The sequence below is a fragment of the Phymastichus coffea genome, unplaced genomic scaffold (assembly GCF_024137745.1).
Source record: "Phymastichus coffea isolate CEN01 unplaced genomic scaffold, Cenicafe_Pcof_1.1 PCOF00014, whole genome shotgun sequence".
In the NCBI taxonomy this organism is placed as follows: domain Eukaryota; kingdom Metazoa; phylum Arthropoda; class Insecta; order Hymenoptera; family Eulophidae; genus Phymastichus; species Phymastichus coffea.
The window spans coordinates 5,404,196-5,429,643 of record NW_026706825.1 but is presented as its reverse complement, the minus strand read 5'-3'; the positions used below and the strand labels follow the sequence as shown (position 1 = coordinate 5,429,643).

General features: G+C 34.7%; 1 protein-coding gene across 1 annotated transcript in view; it reads left to right on the top strand.

The window, feature by feature from the left end:
- The first annotated feature begins 533 nt into the window (after nucleotides 1–533).
- LOC131674381 (probable G-protein coupled receptor Mth-like 1) overlaps nucleotides 534–25,448 on the top strand; it is a 567,109-nt gene continuing 542,194 nt past the window's right edge. Inside the window, exons 1-2 of the mRNA XM_058953025.1 lie at nucleotides 534–592; nucleotides 681–1,469. Coding sequence (XP_058809008.1) covers nucleotides 943–1,469 — 527 coding nt within the window. The 5' untranslated portion in view covers nucleotides 534–592; nucleotides 681–942. The remainder of the gene's footprint in view (nucleotides 593–680; nucleotides 1,470–25,448) is intronic.

Here is a 25,448-nt window from a genome sequence, read left to right as displayed (position 1 = left end):
ATCTTAAGTATCTTGAGTATCAAAATTAAAATAATCAATTCTATTTTGATATAAATTTAATATAACTAAATTATTAAAATTAAAAATAAAAATTAAAAATTAATTAAAATAAAAAAAAATTAAAATTAAAATTTTGAATATATGCGCACTTTTCATTCTTATCATTCTTTTAAGAAAAAGGAGATATATATATATATATATATATATATATATATATATATATATATATATATATATCTTTTAGCTCTCATGAGAGCGAAAAGATCGAAGGCAAATACAAATGAAAAAGTAAGCAGAATTGCGCGCGCATTTTTTATCAAGCGGAATTGCGAATGGCCGAATAAAGCCGAGCTAAACCGAGTCCATTGCCGGTCCGTACTGCATGCTTTTAAAAGAGAGAGAGAGAGAGCGAGAGAGCGAGAGAGAGAGAGAGAGCGAGAGAGCGAGAGAGAGAGAGAGAGAGAGAGAGAGAGAGAGAGAGAGAGAGAGAGAGAGAGAGAGAGAGAGATGGTAGATAGACAGTAGAGAGAAAGGCAGAGGGCAAAATTACCAATACCCAAGCCAGTATTAACAAGTCGCTCGGTGGGTAAAGGTAATGTTATTACACTCGATCTTATATCCGTTCGCGACATTAATGTTTACGTTTTTAAATATAAATTTTTATGTCCGAAATAAAATAGTCTATAATCATGTACCAAATAATTCGATTGGTGCATGACTAGTAGACATTTCAGGTACACAAATCTTTATAGTGTGGCAACAACTTTGTTCGAAGACGGAGAGCTATAGAACAAAAGAGAAGAGACAGAGGCAGGCAGCCGGGAAAGACAGGAGATCCACAAGGTGGTGCTAAAGTGATTGCACCGAGCATTCTCAACGGATGATGTAGTGTTGATTTGAGCAGGCAAATAGGGTTACATGTCAAAAAAACGTTAAAATAAAATGATTGCTTCCTCACGATTGCGAGGTCAACTACTAATGGTGTTATGTCTATTTCTATATGACTATCAAGCAATAGCGGCAGATGTCAACGACTCAGAAGTGAATGTGATGCGATGCTGCCGTATAGGAGAGGATTTAGGCGAACCCGAAGTCGGATCTGACAAGACACCCGATTGCGTGCCTACAAACAAGGTGTTCCTACCAACTATTTACTCGCCAGAGAAGGGTGATTTCTTACCGGAGATACCTAAGTGGTGGAAAGTGCATGAAGCCACACAACCTCGTTGCCCTAATTCACAGAAGTTGCGTTACGTGCCTCCTAGCAACTATAACCCTTTTATTGTGTTTGACTTTGGTGAGGTAGCCCTTGAGCTTGGCTCCAAACCCACCCTTAAGCCCGATGAGTACTGCCTCGGCGGTAAGAGTTTACTTGTTTGTAAACCAAACAATCATAGCCACCTTACCGCTGTGACCATAGCTAAACCCCGAATACGGAAGTGCTGCGGCGAAGATGCTGTATATGAAAAGTGAGTAATTGAAATGGCAGTTTTCTTTTTTCCATAACGCTTCAATAGTATCTTATTTGTTTTTTGTATTTATGAATTTCCGCGTGCGAATGCACTATAAGTTTAATTACGGTACAGTTGCAAGTGTAATGTTTGGCCAATCAGCTGATCGGAAGCAACTGACGCGCTGCTACTCCGTGCATATAAGGAGTATACCCGAATTACAGAATGTTTTGACTTGTAAGATTAAAAATTGGAGCTGTGCTTATAACAAAATGTGATTTTGAAAAAAGGTACACTTAAGTTTATTGTTTTCCAATACAATCTTAAAATACTTTAATATAAAAATCTGCCACTTTTCAAATTAATATGCTCATTTTCTCAAAAGTTATTAACGATTAAATAAAAGTAATCCTTATTTGAAAGTAAATATTCAATAAGTATTGAACTTATTAGGATGACCATCTTTTTAATACTTATAACAATAAGTAATAAAAAACTATAATTAATAAAACCCAATTAGTCTCTTAATAACAATTTTATCACCTTTTTCTTATAAATATTAACTTATAACTTAAAAATTTGAAATTTTATCTAAAATGTTATTTTTTCAACATTTTTTTGTTGAAAACAGAAATAAAAAATGTGTTATCTACTACATAAGATATGTAGTTAGCAATAAATGAAGTTAAGACAGCATTTCTTGTGGTTTGACATTGAATAGTTCACTCTTTCAACATCACGGTTTGTACTGATCATTGAGGGTTTATAATGTTTCATATAAATATCAATTTTTTTCTGTCTATCTTTTACAGCTTTGTTTTAATCAAATAGTTATTTACTTTTAATAAATTAATTTTGGAACTTATAAGTAATATTCATCAAATTCATAGGAATAAAATATTGCGTTACTTTAAAAACATGTGATCTTAATAAATAATGAAAAAGTTTATTGCTCTTTACTTGCTGCTTATGTATGTGCTCTATAATTTATAATCTGAAAATATTTCCAGTTTTGCAGTAACAATTTACTTATATAAATATTAATTTGGTTTATTTTTGATTTTTTAGACTATTATATTAGGTTTTTATTACAAATTTAAACAGACATCAAAACGTTTGGGTTTGTGTTCTCTATAATCATTATCAATTGTTATTAGAGTCATTTTGCTTTCTGAAAATGAAATAATATGTATTCTTAGAAATTATTAAGAAATGAAATTAATGTTATGTCAAGAAATAACTGAAGCTTATCTTGACAAGCCCAATGTATAGTGTTCATGTTATTACAAAATAAAAATTTTAATTTGCTTGAACATAGAGAATAAGTATCACAATAAAACAGTGGATTTGTCTTCGAGATAATTATGCATTTATTGAAAGAAAATTCACCAAACATGAATTGTTGAAAACATTAAGAATTATTAACATTTTACATTTCAAAATACGTTATTTCATAGCGTTATGTCAAATTTATTTTTTTAGACAAATACTTTCAAATTGAAGAAACAATGAAATTTTATCAAGATGGTATTTAGTCTGTATATTTTAGAAAAAAACATATTACTGTGTACCATATAAATAAAGATATTTCTAATTAAATCCCTTCTATGAATTTGATAAATTAATTATAAGTATCAATATTAATTTATTAACAATAAGTATTCAAATTGAAGCTATAACAGATCCAGATAGAGAGATAGAAATGACATCTCTACATAAAATTTATAATCGGCAGTTTGTAATTATACATGGAAAAAATATATTCATAAAATGATGGAGATAGTTAAAGGAAAAATTACGGTGATGTATCATAATCCAGGAAATGAAAGTGACATGGACATAAAAATTAAAGTTCAGGTGACAATTCATCGTAAAATTTCTTCTTATATTTTTTGTTCGATTAGAAGTATTGGATTAAATTATTATGACAAACTTTTCAAGATGGAAATATATATATTTAACAATAGTTAAAGCAATGAAATATACATGAAAAAATTAGATAAAAAATTATGAAATTTTATAGTAAAAATTATATAAAAATAAATTTTTGAAGTTAGTTTTCTGAAGTAATTTGAAGCTCTATACAAAGTATAGAATATTGTTTCAAAATTTATTTTATTAATACAGTTTAATTGACATTTGTAATATTTTAGTATATATTATAACAACATTTAAAGGAATTCTATTCAATTTATTGAAACCAATTTTTATTATAAGCATTTTACCGTTATAAGTTGTAATGATATGCGTTAGGATAAAACTATACAAATTAATATTTGTTGATAAAGTCCAATTAAATTTAAATGAACCATGTTCATACAAATTAGAATGACTATAAAGCTTATATTTAAAAGTTGTTGCAAAATTATAAAAAATTCTTTTTCTTGTATTACAGTGTTTTTTAAATACAAGAATAGAGGTCAATATTCATTTGGAATCATGATATGATTTATTGTAATATCATTTACTTTTATGCTCGAAATGTTTTAAAGTATAAATAGTGTTTTAGAGTATCTAACAGTATTGGGTACAGTACATGTAAACAGAAAAATATTTTGGAATATTCTGAACTCTCATATATATTTGTCTAGTTTTATTCCAGAACAATTAGAATCAACTTCTGATAGTAAACGGTAATTAAATCGCAATTGGTGTTTTATTGCTACTAGAAACAATGAGCGCGCTACGCGCGCTGTAATTTTTTTTTTTCAAGTGTATTGTAATAACTATATTTAATAAAAAGATTTATTTAAAAATAATTTATAAGTATGCACCACATATTATTCAGTCTCGCATTCCTTGATATGTTATTGCACGTAAGTACCAAGAATAATTTACAGTTTTCAATTTATTGAAATTGAAATTATTTGATTGAACCCTGGCATACCCTAGGTGGCATGTCAGCACTATTAAAATTTATTTGAAAATGATTAAGGTTTTCGAAATGAATCTCACGTATTTTGGGAAAAAGCCTTGCGGCATAAAAAACCCATTTATTTGAACACAACACACAAAAAAAAAAGAAAAAATGAGAAATCAAAAATATCAGATGACAAAGAACTCGCAATTAGAATTGAATGTAAAAACAAAGGAACAAAACGCTTTTGCAAGAGGTGACGTGACGGGTTTGACTCGCTCGCACGCACGCATAAAAGTCTTTGTATAATCGCACACAAAAATGGCAGTCTCGTGGCCGTACTACGGCGCGCGCGGGAAAAGCGGCGATCGCGTGGCTTTTCGCAGCCCGCACGCGCGCGCGGAAAAACCGGCTGCCTCGTGACAGCACGCACGACGCGCACGAACGCGACCCGAACCCGGGGAGCTCCCGCACACCGCACTCACTCACACTTGTAGAAATGATGGCCCGCAGGCGCTGTCGACGTGGTCGACCCTCGTTTAGTTGTTTTATGGACGGAATTTTCACGGCGGATTCGCTCGCGACTTTGATTGCGAAACTCGCGTCGCGGTACGCAGTACGTTTTTCTGCGATTTTCGTATTTTCCGGACGCGTGAGATCGGCGGGTGCGATCTCCTTTGTCTCGCACGATGACTTCCTCACGTTCTGGTCTTGCTTCCTTCCTCTCGTGCTGGCCGTGACCTACAGACTTAAAAACGCGCGCGAACCCGTTCCCTCCCCTTCTTTTTGTGCGAGCGAGAAAAGACGAACGCGCGCGCAAGTAGGTGGCGCCGCCACTTCGGGGCGCACCTACAAGTCGCACACACACACATACGCTCTCTCTCTCTTTCCGTGACGACGGAACAGAAATTTATATAATTTGCAAATTGTGAATTATTTTTGGTATAGTTTTTTGTACACGAGATTTTTAACTTTTCTTAAATGTACATAATTTCCTAAGTATATTTTGATAGAATCCCAAGATCGAATTCTAGACATTGCAATATAAAGTTGTCCATGGTTAAATACGTCTCTTCTAAGATCTACAGTCGTTTTATTAAAAGTTTGTCTTTGAGCTTTATTGATTGTCATTGCAAAAGCCAATTTGATTGGAAATTGTCTTCTCTTAAATAAAAATGGATAATCATTTTCAGAATACAACGTTATACGATTTAAAAATATAACTTCGTTAGTTTTATCGCCTGTTAAAATTTTACATTTTATTAAATGGTTTGATAAGTCGATTATTTGCAATCTCGTTCCATTACACAAACCTTCATTAATACTGATATTTCTGATGAGTATTATAATACAATTTTTTTTTAAGCGTAATTCATGAAGAGGTGAACTTGTTGGATTTAAATTGTGCAAATATTTGGGTAAAATAAGATCATCTAATTCACCATTGTTATTAACGACATCGATGGCAGTATATATACGTTTAGAATCTTTATTTAATAAGTTAGTAATTTGTTTATTAATGTCGTCTACGTCAACATTTCTAACCGATAATATAGAGCATTTACACATATCTTGGAACTTGTTTTCTTTCATTAATATACCAAATGTATCATCAATTATGTTAAAAGTTGGTGGAAGTATACAATGTTCAGGAAGATTTACACAATCATTTTGATCATTCAATGTTCCATTGCCAATATCTAATAAAAATTTGGAAAATTCTATTTCATTTGGTAAATCTCTCATGTTTGCAGTTAGTGAAAATTTGGTGAAGTATTTCCAAAATCTACTGTATACAACGCAAAGGCTTAATATTTCACTTCGAGTTCCTCGAACTGTAATTGGCAACAGTTGCTTTAACCCATTAAGGCCCAGGCCAAACCTTGGAAAGATAGCGCCAAACTAACTATTCCAATCGTAGCTAAATCGTAAAAAAAAATATCCGTGTTTTTTCTTTTGCCATTTTCAATTGTTTATAAAAAATTATTTAAACAAATTATCAAAAAGTTATTATTTTCAAAAAACTGATAGCGGCAATCGATTCTACGGGAAAAAACATGAAAGAAATGTATATAACGTTTTTTTGTCAGACGTCAATTTGTTAGTGTAAAATGGCTATAAACAATTGCAAGTCTGTCAGGTACCTGTGTATACGCCAAATCCCAAGCAAAATCTATTGCCGATAGCGCCAAACTAACTATGCCAATCGCAGCTAAATCGAAAAAAAAATACCCCTGTTTTTTCTTTTGCCGTTTGCAATTGTTTATAAAAAATTATTTAAACAAATTATCAAAAAGTTATTATTTTCAAAAAACTGATAGCGGCAATCGATTCTACGGGAAAAAACATGAAAGAAATGTATATAACGTTTTTTTGTCAGACGTCAATTTGTTAGTGTAAAATGGCTATAAACAATTGCAAGTCTGTCAGGTACCTGTGTATACGCCAAATCCCAAGCAAAATCTATTGCCGATAGCGCCAAACTAACTATGCCAATCGTAGCTAAATCGAAAAAAAAATACCCCTGTTTTTTCTTTTGCCGTTTGCAATTGTTTATAAAAAATTATTTAAACAAATTATCAAAAAGTTATTATTTTCAAAAAACTGATAGCGGCAATCGATTCTACGGGAAAAAACATGAAAGAAATGTATATAACGTTTTTTTGTCAGACGTCAATTTGTTTAAGAAAATAGGACAGAAAGCTTTGAATTTTCACAAATTGTACATTTGGAAATTTGACTAACATAGTAATTGTTGGGTTACGAAGTTGCAAAGAGTTTGCAAAATTTTTTTTCTATTGAAACCGTGTTAGAGATCACGTTTGAGTGGCGGGCTAACGGTTTTATGTAATATTATGGATTCAGTTTTCATTACAATTTGAATGTATTATAGAAAATCGCTATTTTACAGTTATTTGTTTTTGGAACAAATTGACATTTGACAAAAAAACGTTATATACATTTCTTTCATGTTTTTTCCCATAGAATCGATTGCCGCTATCAGTTTTTTAAAAATAATACCTTTTTGATAATTTGTTTAAATAATTGCTTATAAACAATTGCAAACGGCAAAAGAAAAAACAGGGGTATTTTTTTTTCGATTTAGCTACGATTGGCATAGTTAGTTTGGCGCTATCGGCAATAGATTTTGCTTGGGATTTGACGTATACACATGTACCTGACAGACTTGCAATTGTTTATAGCCGTTTTACACTAACAAATTGACGTCTGACAAAAAAACGTTATATACATTTCTTTCATGTTTTTTCCCGTAGAATCGATTGCCGCTATCAGTTTTTTGAAAATAATAACTTTTTGATAATTTGTTTAAATAATTTTTTATAAACAATTGAAAATGGCAAAAGAAAAAACACGGGTATTTTTTTTTTCGATTTAGCTACGATTGGCATAGTTAGTTTGGCGCTATCTTTCCCAGGTTTGGCATGGGCCTTAATGGGTTAAATCTCCTCCTACCATTATAATTTTTCCTCCAAATGGCAAATCATTGTCTATAAAATTTTTTATAGTTTTATTTACGATTTCTAATGCGTATCTCGGAGCCATTAAAATTTCATCCCTAATAAATACATCAGTTTCTCTTAATATTTGAGCTTCTTGAGATTGGGCTTTGATATTAGAAGAAGAATCTTGAAACAGAGGTACTGGTAAGCCAAAAGTTTTATGTACAGTCTTTCTATTTGGAAGTAATGTAGCTGCATGCCGGTAAATGCCATTGAACATATATTAATGTTCTCTGAAGTTAATTTATAATATATAGTTTCATAAACGTACGTTTTTTCAGATCCTCCTGGACCATCCATGTAAATGCACCTACACTGAGAGAAATGACCTTACAATATTAGCTAAAAACATAGTAAAAATTACTATAAAATATAGTAACGCAAGGACACATCTGTTATGTAGTAAAAATCACTATGTTGTATAGTAAATCTTCCAAGTACAATTTTTGCTACGCGATGTAACAAAATTTACCATTTAGAGAATACATTTTATCATCTCACATAGTAAAATTTATTAGTTGACATAGTAAAGTTTACTCGTTACTTTTATGATTTATCATTGGGAATTATATAAATGTTGCTTTCTCGGCATAATAAATATTATTAGTATCATGTTAATTTTTACTAGGTTAGAAATTAAATATTTAGAAATCAAATGGAAAAATATAAATCATATATTCACAGGATATTTTTTAACTATTGCACGCTATTTTTGAAAAAATCCAGAAGTCTAAGACCAGGAAAGTTCAGTTATGTATCTCTCCGCTCACCAACCGCACACCTTTACTCATATTTATTGATAACCTAACCCAATTCACTCGCTACTGTAGTTACATAGGTATATCGCTATATCGCTTTCCACGCATTTTTGACATATGCGCAGTGGAAAGGTATGTTCTTATATAGTAATTGGTTAGAATACCCGCCGCTCGTGGGTTTCCAAAATGCCATCTATGTTCAAATCAAATATTAAACTACTTGATAGAACAAAGTATCAAAATAAGAAACGTTATTTTATTAATATAAAATACAATAAAACATGCCATTTTTGACAGGAAGTTAAAAAAACAATTATTTACTAATTAACAAACTTTTATTTCAGATCCAATTTTTACAAATACAATTATAGCCATCGGGTAACATAATCATATAGGTTAAATAACAATCGTAAAGTTCTACTTCTTCCACTAAAATCCATTCAAAACGTTCAAATCATAAATTTTATAAGCCATTAAATGACCATCAAAATAGCAATCATTTAATTTTTTTGTGATAAAAATGTGCTTACCGTTTTGAAAAATAATTTCATGTATTAAATGAAACACTGGTCCTAAAGAGGAAGATATAACAAACACACTATTTTTCTTAATTAACTTATCGTAAAATGAAATTGCTTTAACGTAACGAAAATCAAAATTTTTCAACAAATGCTTAAATTTTTTGAACTCTGGTAAACTTGACACCTGTAATTTTTTATTTTTCGACTGAATAGTCGGTTCAGCTACCTCCTTTGCCATAAATCTATAATTTAAATCTAACTGGTGTTTTATAACAATTGTTTTGTTAATATTAATGCGACTTGTAGTAGTCTTTGCTACATTTTTTCCTTCTTGATTTTTACTTTCGAAGCGTAAACAACATAATTTCCATAAGGAACCAAATAATTTCATACAACGCGGATAATGTATGAGAAAATGATGTTTCGGTTTGAACGCATTTGGAAATAATGACGCCAAATTAGATAAATACTCAAAAATAATAATTTCTAAATATTGATTAGTCGAAGGATGTAATTTAGTACTAGAAACGATTGTTACTATTTCTCTAAGTAAAAGATACATTTGCCACTTTTCGCACTCTTCTGATATAAGTGGACCAATAATTAGATTTATATTTAATATTAAACATAGCATTTCTGAAGAAGTCAAAATTATATAACCATTTTTTATTGCCTTCTTGTTAATTTTTGGAGGTTTATTAATATTGTAGCCAGGGCCATAATCAAGACCTCGCAATTGTTCGTTAAAGCTTTCTAAAGTAATCAATTCTAGCTCGAAAATAAAGTAATAAAGTAACAATGCTAAGTCATAACGACATATGCCTTCTAATATATCATGCATTACGTCCACAGCAATATTTTTGGAAGAGTGAAAATGATGTATTTTATGTAAAACACATTCTTCTAATATACCAGTCATTGAAGAATTATTTAAACTAAGTAGATAGGTATAGTTTGCTAGCGTTCGGAGAGTGCATTGATTTTCTAGAAAAACTAAATTTTTTGTATCTTGTTTAACCAAGCAATGGTGGCAAAAAATGTTTGCATTGAAACTTTCAGTTAAACCAAGTAAAGAATGGAGGCCAAGATTATCCCCAACAAATAAAACTAATTCAAAGTAAATTGTTTTTTCACTTCCATCAGATAATTCAATGTCGATACCCCATTCATTTAAAAAGTTAAGTTCAACGATTGCTCTAGATAAAATAATTGGATTTTTAAAAACTTTTCGATCAAGTGTATTGCATAATATAAATAAAAAGATATTCTGAACTTTAGCTTGGTATTTTAAAGGTAGCCCGGGTATACTTATATAAATAACGCCGGTTTTTGATAAACCCTTATGGGTACCAAGAGGATTATTGTTTTCATAGTCATCAAAATACATAATTAGTGGAAAGACTATTTTATCTTCAAATGTTTGCGAACGTATTTTCCAAAATTCTGCCTGTACAAAGTTACTTATTATTTCGTTGTTATATTTTAAACTATTCATGTAGTCAATGGTCTCATTAAAAATACCGGGTAGCTCGAAAAAATTTTTCAATACAAATCGTAGTGGAATGAATTGAGCATTAACCGGGACGTGAACAAGTCTTTGCTTATCTTCAATTTTTCGGTACTCTAATCTCTCGCCAATATTAATGCTAACAGGTGCAATGTATGTTCTAAATTTTTTATAGTGCGTGAGCCGTTTTTGCTCGGTATCGACAGTTTTCAAACAAGTGAAAAAATTGTCAATGAGGTTGTTAATATTTTCTATCACATTAACATTTTGACTCATAATCTCATTTTGAATTTCGACTTTTAAAAGTACTGATAAGTCAGATAAAAACTTTTTTGTTTTGTCGATTACGTCATTAACATGCTTTCGAGGCACTTTTTAAAAACTAGAAATACTAGCGCTATATTTGATAACAATCTCATTCAACGGTTTTATATACGACGGAAGTGTTTCTTTTTCATCTGTTTCCGATTCTTCAGAACACTCGTAAACTACCGATCCCTCGGAAGTACTTCCATTTGTTTGATAATCGATGGTGAAAAAATCATTACGAGATTCTACATAAGTCTCTGCTCTATCATTAATTTTAACAACACTATCACTCTCAGATAAGAGATCTTTGTGTTTGTTACGCAAATGCTTTTTAAACGAATCGAAATTGGAATACAGTCTAGTACACTCCGGAGCAAAGCACCGCAAATCAGATGAAAGTTTATGATACTCGCATACATGTTTAAAAAGAAGATTGTAATTATCAACAGAAAGTTGACAATAGGAACACGTTACTGTATTCATTTTTACAGTAATAATAAATGATAATACTGACAGTGAGCTTATAACGTTTGCAGTTACAAGCTTTATAAATCTTATATCTACAACTGATTAATGTGTCCAATAAGTGCAATAGCTTCGTTCGGAAGCTTATCTTCTGGCAGCACAATGTTGAAGCAAACTTGGTGAAGGAAAGTCCACACATTTTTCGTATACAAAGGATATTTGCAGTCTAGTACAAAAAAAACTTTCAGCGCCAGTTCCACAGCTTCAAGTATCGAATCAACATCATAAATCATTAACTATTGTAATGCGGTACATTACAAGGCCTTTCCTGAGTGCTGCATTATTTGCAACACCTCAGAAAGGCCATCTCGTCACTTGCCGCCCCGTAACCGGTTGAATAAAATAAAAACAAACGCGCCCTATATAAAACAATTATCCCTTTTCATGTCCAAACAACCACACCGGAGATATTGGCAAAACAAACTTGACAAACGCGATCCAACGGACACTCAAAGAGAAGAGAGAAAAAAAGGAGCGCACTACGGAAAAAGAGAGCGCACGCACTCACTCACTCCCGACCACGTGGCCGACCGGCAAAAGAAAACGGAAAAACTTGACTGGGAAATGCAACGGAAATGCATGTTGATGACACATGCAGATCCGCTACACTCCCAGACATCAACACCAACACTCACAAAGCACTAACACTCCTGGGGCGAGCAGAAAATCGCCGATGAAGTGGCAGCCGGCAAACAGCTGTGTCGAGCTGCCGAACACCATCGGCGACATCCTGAGCGCCATACACAAGCACAACAGCGACCACACAAACACCCGGGAACACGTCACTCAACCGACACGGGAGCGCCCCAGGAGGCGCTCCAACAACCGATACAGGAACACGAGAGGTACGCACGAGAGACCGAGCGGCCATTTGAAAACGCCGAGACAGACTGAGAGCGAGCGAGCGAGACAGAGCAAGCGAAGTAGACTAGATAAGAGCGAGCGAGACAGACTGAGAGCGAGCGAGCGAGACAGACTGAGAGCGAGCGAGCGAGACAGACTGAGAGCGAGCGAGCGAGACAGACTGAGAGCGAGGGAGCGAGACAGACTGAGACAGAGCGAGCGGAATAGACTAAACAAGAGCGAGCGAGACAGATGATATGAAATGATAAATAGAATAATATGCAAATGCGAGGATGAGGGCGCTACAAATGGAACGACGTATATTATATACGTATTCATGACAAATTAAAATTATAATTGAAAAAGAATGAAAATAGAATAGATACTGAATTGTAAAATTCGCATGCGACCGATACCCCTATTATGATAGCGAGCGACAACTACCCCGTTAGGTTTAAGCAATAAATTAACCGACAGAATTCGAACCTCTGACAAAATTCGCTAGTGACGTCACGACCAATCAGCGAATTAGAATAAAATTTGATTTCCGTCCTGATAGAAAAATAGATAAGAGTAGGGGTAGATCTTTCCGACAATTAATGATAGCTACCTTAGTGGGGGGGAGGGGGTGAGAGAGGGTAAATAACGACGAAAGTAGGAGAGTTAAGGAGGGCGCTGTATCCTTCTAATTAACATACGGACCAATGATAAAATATTCGGAGGGCGCTACCGATATCCGAATTAGCATACCGACCAATAATAACATTTCTTCTCGGAAAGAGGAGAAGAAAAGCGATCTTTGACCGCGAAAAGCCGATTCTCGTCCATTTTGGCACCGGTTTTCTAGCTAGAAGGAGTGATTGAGCCAGATAATTTTGTCACAGGATTAATTACGCAGATATTCTGTGATCTGAACGCAGCAATCCGAAATTAGCTAATTTTGTTCGCCGAAACAGTAAGGAAGAATCGTAAGTAGGCAAAGTGCCACTTATTTATATTAATCGCGGATTGCGGGAATAAAATTATCAGTGCCGTAGGTTGTCGCGTCGCGTGGATCCGTCGATGCCGGTGCCTATCGAATCGCGCTGACCTTTCCGCCATTTCCTAGATCTAAAGTGAGTGTTAGGTTTATACGAATTAGAGGTCGTGATTAATTATCCGCGCTGACCTTCAGCCGTATAGAATTTTATTGCGTACGCAGGAGTAGGCGAATAACATTATTGAATTAATTTATTCGCGTTGACCTGCTCGCCATTTGGCCGAATAGAATTGTCGTGCTTATTTAATTGTGCTGATCTTACCGCCATTTCGCAAATCGAACGTGAGCGTTAAGATCAACCAAAGAAAATTCGTGATTTAGGAGATTCGCGCTGACCTTTCGCTAATAATTTATTGCGAACACAGAATTAGCCGAATAAATTTACCGCGCTTATTTAATTGAACTGACCTTCCCGCCATTTCGCAAACCGAACATGAGCGTTAAGATCAAACAAAGAAAATTCGTGATTTAGGATATTCGCGCTGAACTTTCGCTAACGATTTATTGCGAACACAGAATTAGCCGAATAAACTTACCGCGCTTATTTAATTGAACTGACCTTCCCGCCATTTCGCAAACCGAACATGAGCGTTAAGATCAGACAAAGAAAATTCGTGATTTAGTTATTTGCGCTGACCATTCCACCATCTTTGTTAATCGATGACCGACCGGAAAATTATTCAATTTCGATTAATTTGTACCCTTGCTATTTCATAGTTATTCAGAGTTGTACTGTCCCTAATCACTCCGACTTCTTGCTTATAAATTAATAAATACGTCAATAAAGTGATTAATTGTTCTTTTACATATAATTTACTTCTGTTATCCTGCCTCAATTACATGCTGGTGATTTTCAGCCGCGGGCGGTTATAATCGGGTAACGGTGATTCGCTATATTTTCGGGTCCCACGATAGGTAACATACGCGCGAATTCGAACGGACTTACGACCTGGATTAAGGAGCCATCATCTGAGCTGCCGGCTTACCATACTTGGGGAGGAAAAATTGGAATCGAGTAGTTGGATACCGAGGCCTGAACTGAGGAAATCGCGAGTACTCACCCGCTTGCCTATCCTACGCAGTCGCCGTGAAGGCAAGCCGGGATACCCGCGACGAAACTCCATTTTGGCCCTACCCCCGACGATCGCTCTAATTAGCCGGCGGTCTGGCGCCCTAAATAATCGGGGGTAGTTAGTCAAACAGGCCTTGTGGCGGAGGAAACTCGTATCGCGGTTAAAACCCCCGAAATTCCCCGCGTGGTAATTACTGATACGATTCGCTGCACCAACTGCCACGATAACAGGTTAAAATGTTTCTTTATCCTGAGAGAAGATTTTCTTTAACTCTTGGAGATTCGCTTGTATTTGATTTGCTACCTGCAATTAGAAAAATTTTTTAAGATGAAAGTTATTGAAATAAAATATTTTTTTGAGAATATTGTAGTTTACGTCGACACGCAGTATCAAAGATTTTCTACGCTCTTGCAATGACAATTGTTTTGATGGTTCTTTTCGTGATGATCTTGAAGGTTCTTGGTTTTCTTCATTTTCATCTTCTGTGCGTTTTCTTTTACCACTTCTCTTAGGTGGTTTGATGATATTGCACAATAAATATAAAACGAGAAAATCCTCTTTATCTGAAAAATTGGAAGAACTTATTTTAACTTTATAAACAATTACTATGAAACTATCATTAAGAAAAAAATTATTCACGCTGTTTGCTTATAAAAATATACAGAAAACTTACACAAGACAATATAAATAATAAATGCTCAAAAAAAGTACAAACTCAATCGAATTAATTTTACTCACCAGTACTCAAATCACCAGACGTTAAGACACTAAATAATATCTTGTCATCTGCAGATTTTGTTGATCCATTCTGTCCTAAACATTTAACCAAAGTAGATTTTATTTTCTGCCACTTTTCAAATGATACAAATTGTTTATCGCGATATAATAAATCAAAATCGAGATGAAACTGTAAAAAAATTGTAATGAGTGATATTTACTATATTTATAGATGTTCATTAATAATCAATTTCATACCAATCCTTTGGCACCCTGAACTTTTAAACATGGAAATTTACTCATATACTCAAATATTGATAGCCCAAGTTGTGATAATATAGCTTGTCGTATTTTATATGTCTTTCTCCATCGATGAATGACCTCATCCCAAGGATCAATATGATTATACAACCATTCTAGCAGAGTAGTATTTGAACAAAATATGATATAATATAAGTAATATAATACATGAAAACATTAAATAATTTTAAAAATTTGAAGGTAATGTTATTTACGTACCATCAGTTGGCGATTCGAATTCTTCATTACTTAGAATATTAGTGGACCTTCCACTTGTATTATTTCGACCTTCTAATAATTGGTCATCTCTTAATTTTTTTTTCGTATAGTTATAATGATTCCACAATTTTCCACTGGCTAAACACTTACTTTCTTTGCACCTTTAACAAGATACCACATGACTCATAAAATAAGTCGCAGGGCACTCATATTTGAACATATGAGCTATTTCATTTGATAAAATTTCAAAGCGTTGCTTTGTAATACTGAAACATAGAAGTTATAATTTATTTTACAAATTTCGTAACTTAAGATTATTTTTATAAACAACATATGTACGGACTTACACAAATTTTTCTGCTTGTTCACTGACAGAAACATTTTTCAAAATATGATCCTTTTCTCTTTCAATCACCACACGTGTTAGTCTATTACGTTAGTTTTTAGGCAATGGCAATTCTTTCTTTATAGAACTATAATAGTGCTTGAGAATAGCTTTACCCTCAGTCCTGTTTTCCATATAGCGTAACAAACCCTACAAATAAGTAAAAATTCATTGTATGAATGTTATTTTATATTGGCTATAAAGTTTCAACTTACTGTGGAAACAATATCTGCATTGACTGTTACTACATTTTCACTTGGAATTAACAATTGAGCGGCTTCTTCATTGTTTGAATTTAATCTTGGATCATCGACATCATTTGATTCCTCCAAAGCTGCACCATTTACAACTTGATTAATTAAATTTACTTCTGCAACATCGGTAGATTCCGCTGATTGAACAAATTCAAACTGATTAGTCACGTCTCTAAATGGGGCATTGATTCCTTGAGTATTGGGCTCCTGTGGCTGTTGTAAAATACGTACTAATCATGGGAGTCATTGAAATAGAAAAAAATAATTGCAAACTAACAGCAAAAAAACCCACTTATTACCTCGTTACTTTGTTCACCACTTTCCATTTTTAATATTTATTAACCTATTAAGTCCCAAATGCACGATTTTTTTCTACTGTTTTCAATTGATTTTCTAAATGTGAAGTCGATGTTAAAAAAAATAGGGAAAGGACATTTCCGACGTAAAATTGTCTGAACTTTCGATCTACGTTGTCAGAATTTTGAAAAAATGCATATTAACAAATTTATAATTGTTTATTTAACAAAAAATGCGAAATTTTGAGTGGTAAAAATTTTTAAATCCTTGTTTTCGAGTTGAATCTAAATGTAGATCTTTACGAATAGCACATAAAAGGCGTCCTCACATCCTGGACTTTAAGTTATACTGGTAGGTTTTTCGAAATTCAACATGGCGGCATCCAATATGGCGGTTTAAAGAAGGACATTTTTTGCTACTTTGCGTAATTTTTTGAAAAATAATATTTTTTTACCAATATTTATGAAACTTCGTATATAGGGGTTTTTTGGGCCGCTGATTACGAATTAATTATCAGATTTTTAAAATTCAAGATGGCGGATCCAATATGGCGGTTGAAAAACGAAAAATGATGGCAAGATGGCAGATTCAATATGGCGTCGAAAAATTCAAAAATTTTCTCAGGTTTTAGTCAGTTTTTGAGGATTTTCCGGATTTTAAATGTTTTATCGAAATAAAGTACGTTACTTAGCCGTCAAAAAATATGCCGTTGCCCAGCTCTCACCACGAGGAGGTGAACGCAAAACAGGGAGCCTTTTTTAAAATTTTTTTATGTATTTTTTTTTAATTTTTTTTTTAATTGTTTTATTTTTTTTTTATTTCTTTTTTTTTTATTTTTATTTTTAAATATTTTGCAATAGTGGAAAGGAAAGTACAGAAATGTTCAAATAATATTTTAATCTTCATGTTGCGACGGGGAGAGGGAGGGGAAAAATAATAGACGGGTATTTTTCCGGTCTCGCACTGTCGCCAGCGGCGCGCAGTCAGCCGAGACAACGTATGCAGCTTTATTTTTTTATTTCGTTGGGCGCCAGCTACCGTGCTCTCGCGTTAGGAGAGCAGGTAGCGCTGCAACTTTGGCTGGTTCTCGGCAAAGTCCTGCTGGTCGCTGTGAGGTCGGGTGGTTTCCCCGCTGCCTCCCTCCTCGTCGCCGTCGGTGCACTTGCGCGCGTGGCCGGCTATCACCTGTGAAGGATGAAGGGGGAGCGCGAAGTCCTAGGCGACGAATTCGTTCGAGTCTGAAATGGAGAGACGTATCGAGCGAGAGGGGAAGGGGGACAACGGGTGGTTTCCAAGGCCACCCACGGCTGCGGCTCGTTCGGCTAGCTAGAAGAAGTTCGGGGCATGGCGGCTCTTAACCCAGAAGCGGGTACATCGAGGGGAGGCGTCGTAGGGGCGCCCCGACTGACGGACTAGTGGTTTAGGGGATAGCTCCTTCCGTGGACTGGTGGCGTGGTGGCCGCGACGGCGGCTATCGACTAGATGATAATCAGGGCAGTCGCGCACGCGCTTACCGATCTCAGACCGATCGCGAAAGCTACGGGGGATGAGGCGATCAAGTGGGTGCAGTCAATAACAAGTCAGACTTAAAATAATTCAGGTTTATTCGGCAAAAGAAAACTTCCCAGGTCAACCCCAGTGATCTATCCCTCGCGATGGTCAGCCTGGTCTAGGTTACTGGGGGATGCGAGTGGCGTACTACGACACGAAGTCGGTCTAGGCAGACAATAATTCAGTTGAATACTTCGGACTTCGGATACGATTACACGACGTCGGTCTGTTTACTCGCGGCGAAAATTCCAGTTCGTTCAAGGCAAATACGTGAAGGAATTCGGTCGGTCGCACGAAGGTTAGCTACTGTTCGCGGTGTTGACGGTACTTTGTAGCAACGATCGCGAGCAAAATAAAGGCGACAATGTATCCGAATCCTGCCGGTCGAACGAAGGTCTAGCACGACTCGTGTAATGTTTAGGTCGACTCGGGAAAGGAATTCAATGACGCGCACTCTAAGGAAAACTCGTTTCTCGGATGACAACAGTACGGCGACACGCAAAACGATGCTCGGAAGGTCGGTGGCAAAAACATGCGCAGCAACGGCAACGGGCGCGCGAAGGTCATACGGCATACCCGCGCGCGGACATTCGGCGATCATGCGACAATTTCAGATGCGGGACAATGAAACGACGTGACAAAGAAAAGCTCGGAGACAACGGCAAACATATACGATCACAAGGCGTAATGCGCGCGAAGGTCATGCGGCACTCCCGTTCGGTAATTACGCGGCAACTTCGTCTTGCGGACAATGATAATACAACGGCTCGATAAAAAGATTTTCGGAGGTTAGCAATGAATGAGTGTGAATGTTATATTATCGAACGCGCGAAGGTCGTACGGCACTCCCGAAACGCGGCGGTCGGCAATGCGCGGCAATCTCGCGATCATCGGTCATACAAAGAAAATCAGTAGTAGGAAAAGGTACTTACTCCTGTTAAATTTTCGGGCAATTGCTATCGCGGCTACGGCCGCCAAGGCCGCTGTAGCAGCCGCTACTATTGTCGTATGCGTCTCCGTTATTGGTACTGTCGTTGCTTCACTAATCTATTTTTCTATCGCTGTTTTTCTCACTACTCTCACTTCCTTTTCTGTACTCACTTTTCTCACTACTTCCTGCTCTATATTCACTACTTTCACTACTTCCTCTACTACTCTCACTTTTCTCACTATTTTCGCTTCTAGTCACGCCTCTATCTTCGCTTCCGATTTTCGTTTCTAATCCTTACTTCTCTGCTTCTGTCTGCTTTCTCTATTTCCTCTGCTTTATCTATTTCCTCTGCTTTTCTGCTTCTATCTGTTTTCACTTCTCGGGTACCGCGCGTCAGCGAGGCTCGGAGGGACTACTCACCGTCGAGGCTTAACGGTTACTGGCGCGCCGTTTTTCGGCGACGCGCCGCTTCTCCTAGCTTACTTCCCCTTAGTTATTGTCGATTGGCTGGCTTGTTGCTAAGCCGGGTCTCAGCGCCGTCTATATTAATGTTCTTTGCCCGCGCAATTTGTTTATTGGTCGGTTCTTCGCGCCTAATTTGCCTACTGGTCGCGAAGATAGCGTCGGTTTTCACTCATTAGTCCGACCACCCCTAAGCTGATAACGATTGGCCAGTCAACTAGCGTCGCTTATCTATCCTCTTCTATCCACCGCTCGTTGGTCTTACCGATTCCCCTCGCTCGCTTCCGATCGGTCTAGCATCGGTGGTCTCGCTCGCTCTCACGCGCTCGGTCGCTCCTACTTCTAGTCTAGCTAGGCCTGCCTTAACTAACGGGGGCTTGCGATCAGCTGATCGCGGCTGGAAACTTTAGGGGCTTCTAGCTTCCCAGGGGAGGGTCGGATCGGGTCGTGAGTGCGCGAGGGGTTGTACGCGAGCGTAAGGGTCGTGCGAATCGGTCAGGGAGACTTCTAGAGGCCATAGTTCGCGAGATTCGGAAGTGCGTGGGCGGGTGTATGCGGTCGTGGTTGTTCTGCCGTATCGTGCCGGTAGTGTATAATTTTTCGTGTGATGACGCATCATCACAATGTAATAGAGAAAAGCAAGATAAACATGAATAAACGTTGCAGGGTTTACACATTTTATTAGATCTTTTACCACAGTTTTTAACATTACTACAATTCTTTTTTGATTGTACTGTAATCAGTTCGTGTAATTTACGTTTTTCAGCCAATCCAAGATAATGTTCTGCGACTTCTAAGATAATTTCTTTGGTTCTTATTTTTTTATCACATACTGAATCTCGCAAAACAGTTGCATTAGCAATTGATGATCGAATAAACCACTTGAACATTGGCTACGTCCATTTCTTTGCTGTGATACGTGGCATAGCATTACTGCAATGTTCATTCTGTTTGTCTATTCCACCCATGAACAAGTTATAAAGTTTGAATGCCATAGGAAAATTTAAATTCACCCTAGAACATTCAGTTGCTGAAAATCGCTTCATATGCTGAAGAGGAGTAATTCCTGCTGCAGTCGAAAGAATAGATACTTCCTTTGAATCTTTAACTGTTATAAAATTCATACCACTATTTTTTTCATGCTGAACAATGAATGTGCCGCGTTCTGCTTTCTTATCAAGATTATTTTTTACTTTTACTCGATTTACCCTAACTGTACCTGTAGCCTTCAATCCAAGATTATGCAAATGAACTAAAAGATCTGGGCTTGTAAAATAATTATCAAACCATACGTGGTATTGCATAATTTTTCTAGGAACGACTGAAGTAAGCAACTTCTGTACCATTAACATTACGAAACGACTTCCTAAAGAACATTTAGATAGTTTTAATTTTTTATCTGCGGAATAAACTTGTGAGCCTAGACCGCAATAGATGTCACAATCAAATAAATATCCTGCTGGACTAGCAATCCCAATAATTTTTAGTCCGAACCGATCTGGTTTATTAGGCAAAAACTGTAACAAGTTTGTTCTTCCGTGAAACTTCACCATCACCTCGTTGATAGCCAACGGTGTAGAAAAAAAACCAAATTGTAAGCAATTTTTTCTATAAATTTCAAGCACTTTTCTTACTTTCCAAGCTTTATCATTGCTATTTTGATCTTCGGCTTTAGATAATTTTATTTTAGATTTAATTTTTAAGAACTTATTTCTACTCATCGCTGATTTCACAAGATTACATCCTAGTAATGGTTTATTGGACCAATAATCTTTTTGCGATTTTCTTATATTGATGATTGATAATAGTATAATTCCAAGGAAAACATGCAATTCTTGTAATGTTAGAGGATAACCATTTTCTTGTGTACACTCTACAATATAATTTTTAATTTCTGTAGAGTAATATAATTCAAATAATTGAACATATGACATACTTTGAATCATATTCTTTGTTTTATCAGAAAGCAAATTTTTATCTTCGAGAATGTCAGTGTACTTCTTTTCTCCACTTACCCAACTATACTCATGGTTTGGCTCTAATATTGATTGATTTTCTTTATACTCATGTAGTACCTTATGATATGAAACATTTGGAATTTTATTAGGACTGTTTGAAGGATCTTGTTCATCAGAATCTGATTCAGAATCAGAGCTTCCAGAATCATTTTCATTAGGAATGTAAACTGTACTAATACCTCCATCTTCATCACTGTCAATTTCAAGTACTTCGGTAACTCGTTTTGTCCGTTTTTTTGTGTTTGCCAGACATAATAAATGGAAAATCGTACAAAATAAGAATTCGCTGTGATTAGTTTTAATATTTACTAATATATAAATAAGCTAACACCAATAAAATAGAGTAGGTAAAATACTGTAAATAAAGTACAGAACAAGAATATAGTGAAATGAAATTATGTATTATCGATAGATATTTTTCAAAAAATACTTTATGAAGGATTACAAAAACTTAACGAAAATCGTTAATGATACATAAAAAATAACTTGATGTAATTTTTTATTGCGAGCAGAAGTTTTATAAAATATGGAATATAATAATTCTAGTAGTCAAAAGCTTGAAAATATTGATCAAACTAGCTTTTGACCATATTTTTAACCGACAATTCAAAACTTTGAAAACTGTTAGTATATACATGACATAAGCTCAAGACACCCTTATACATGCATTTTCTTAGGTTAGAATATTGTTACAGGATAGAAAACTTTGAATTAGCTATGTAAAGTTTTAAAAATTTGCCTATAAATTGTTAATCAGTGATTTAAAAGACCTACAGGTACCAATTTTTATAAAAAATGAGACAATTTTTAAATTTTTAGCCGCCATATTGAATCCGCCATCTTGAATATTAAAAATCCGATAATTAATTCGTAATCAGCGACCCAAAAAACCTCTGTACACCAATTTTCATAAAAATCTGACTTTTTTCGAAATTTTATGCCGCCATGTTGGATCCGCCATTTTGAATTTTGAAAATCTGATTCTAAATTCGTAATCAGCGACCCAAAAAAACCCTGTACACGAAGTTTCATAAATATTGGTAAAAAAATATTATTTTTCAAAAAATTACGCAAAGTAGCAAAAAATGTCCTTCTTTGAACCGCCATATTGGATGCCGCCATGTTGAATTTCGAAAAACCTACCACTATAACTTAAAGTCCAGGATGCGAGGACGCCTTTTATGTGCTATTCGTAAAGATCTACATTTAGATTCAACTCGAAAACAAGGATTTAAAAATTTTTACCACTCAAAATTTCGCATTTTTTGTTAAATAAACAATTATAAATTTGTTAATATGCATTTTTTTAAAATTCTGACAACGTAGATCGAAAGTTCAGACAATTTTACGTCGGAAATGTCCTTTTTCGATTTTTTTTAACATCGATTTCACATTTAGAAAATCAATTGAAAACAGTAGAAAAAAATCGTCCATTTGGGACTTAATGGGATAAGTTATATACAGTAAGTGAAATATCCAATCAAAGCAACTATTCCTTGAAGAATGGTATATGTAAAGGAGGGAGATAAGGTTAGAAAGATTACATGCATAATACCATGAACGTGAATGATAATATAAGCTGAGAGATGATTCTATTATAAAATATTTCTAATCAACAAATACTCGACAATACCTCAGCTAATGTTATATTGTACTTACTGAGAAAAACAGTACAGCTTTATTTGTTTATATCTGGTTGCTTGACCGGCACACTTAATCACATCTGTTAGCGGGAGCGGAAACACTCACGTCAGACCCTAACAGAGCGTGCGAGCCTGAGTAGAGATTTGTGATTGGCCAATTGCTTAAAGTTAACCAATCACAGGCATCGATCACTCTCGACCAATTTTTGTCTAGGCGAGTACAAGAATGCATAAATAGGGACCCAGCGTGGCGCGCGCTCTACACGCTTGACCAAGTAAATAAAACTATATTTCCTGCCTCTTTTTACTATGTGACATAGTAAATTTTGAATGATCCAGTTATATTGTTTGAAAACGGTCATTTTTACTTACTATGTGAGATAGTAAATTTTGAGTGATCCAGTTATATTCTTTGAAAATGGTCATTTTTACTACGAATATAGTAATTTCTATTGATACACATAACTAAAAACATGTATGACTGCAATACATTTTGTTATGTACATAATAAATATAGTACTATTTCATCGTAATTAATGTTATTTCAACTTTTCCTATACGTTATAGTAATTATTATAACATTTCATAATATATTTTATTAGTCAACTATCGTAAAAATTATTGCAATAAATGTAATAATATATATATATATATATATATATATATATATTAGAATGTATCAGAATGCAGATGTGTCCTTACTTTACTATGTTTTATAGTAATTTTTACTAGAATTTTCGTAAATTTTATAAGGTAATTTCTCTCAGTGTAGGACCTGTATAATGTAAATTGTGAGCCGCTTCGAAAACTGTGTCAACTATTTCTTTTTGTTGAGGATTAAATGTATCATAACGTTACTGTCCTATATTTGCCATTTGTTCTAAAGATATGTCAGTTCTGTTAACATTTGAAGGATTATTTTCGTTCGATTGATCTGGAATCAAAAATTCGATAGCAACTATTTGGTCCATTGTAGGGAAATTAGCTAAACCTTCGTTGTTAAGTAAGGTATTGATGTGAGAGTAGGCTAATCTGTGACTTATACTTTCTTCGTAGTGACGAGAAAAATCTTCTGACATTGGATTTTTGAAATGATTCCACAGCTCTTCTGGATTAAGTGGTTGGCAATGTATGAGAATTCGGACAAATAAATGACGTAGTCTTTGTAGCATCATCTATTTAGTTCCTTCTTCTAGTGCTAGTTTCCATTCTTCGTCATTTTCGATCAGTCATAACGCTGTGTTATTAACGGTTCTCAAGCTTTCAAAACTTACAGCTCCCTTTACATGCAATAATAGCATTCTTAAATGAAATAATTCTAATTGGGTTGGACTGATGGAATACATGCACTCAATGACATTAAAGTGTTTCTTTTTAGTACTCCATTTACTTATATTGGCATTTTTTTTTCTTTATATGTGTAAAATGTTGTGGAATTTAGGAATAGTAATATTGTCTTGCAATTTCATTTTCGAGATTTAGTTTGAAGTATTCTAACAACATACTACTTGCACTATTCAGGGTTTCTAATGTAACAGGGTTATTTGAAATAATGATGGATTGATGATTGGGTAAATGTATAGGTAATCTTATAATAGTATGGCTTTTATCTTGTAATGTTTTACTTAATAAACGATAAACTGATTCAACAGGACCAACATATCGAGTATTTATAAATCGGTAAATCTCATCGTGATAAATCGATACACTATTTTCAAAATCTTGAATAACAACTGTTGCAGCATCATGACCTTTGTATATGTATTTGTATAAATATTTTACAGCCATAATACTCGATACTGCTTTAACATTTATGTGGCAATCAAACAATTCTGATAAATGCGGACAATGAGGTACTATCCACCTGTTATCAACTTGATGACTATTAGATCGTTGATGTGTAGAGCCTGTGTTTCTTCGATGATAATTAGGAAAACCATTTTCATTCATAGTAGTTTTATCTTGAAAACTTTTTGGAAAATTCTTAGAACATTTGTCATTTTCCATACACCAATCTCCACATGGACCATGGACCATGTGTTTTAGAATAATATCATATAAGTGTGGATTATTGTCTTTAATTGGAAATTCAGCTGATATAAATTTATTAACAATTTCAGGAGTGGTCCACTTATAACCATTTGCTAATGTTATCAATAAATGCATGTGTGGTAAACCTCGTTTTCGGAATTCTATTACATAAACATAAGCAGCCACTTCACCAAAAAAAATTTTTTTAACAATTAAATCAATTATTCGTTCTTTCT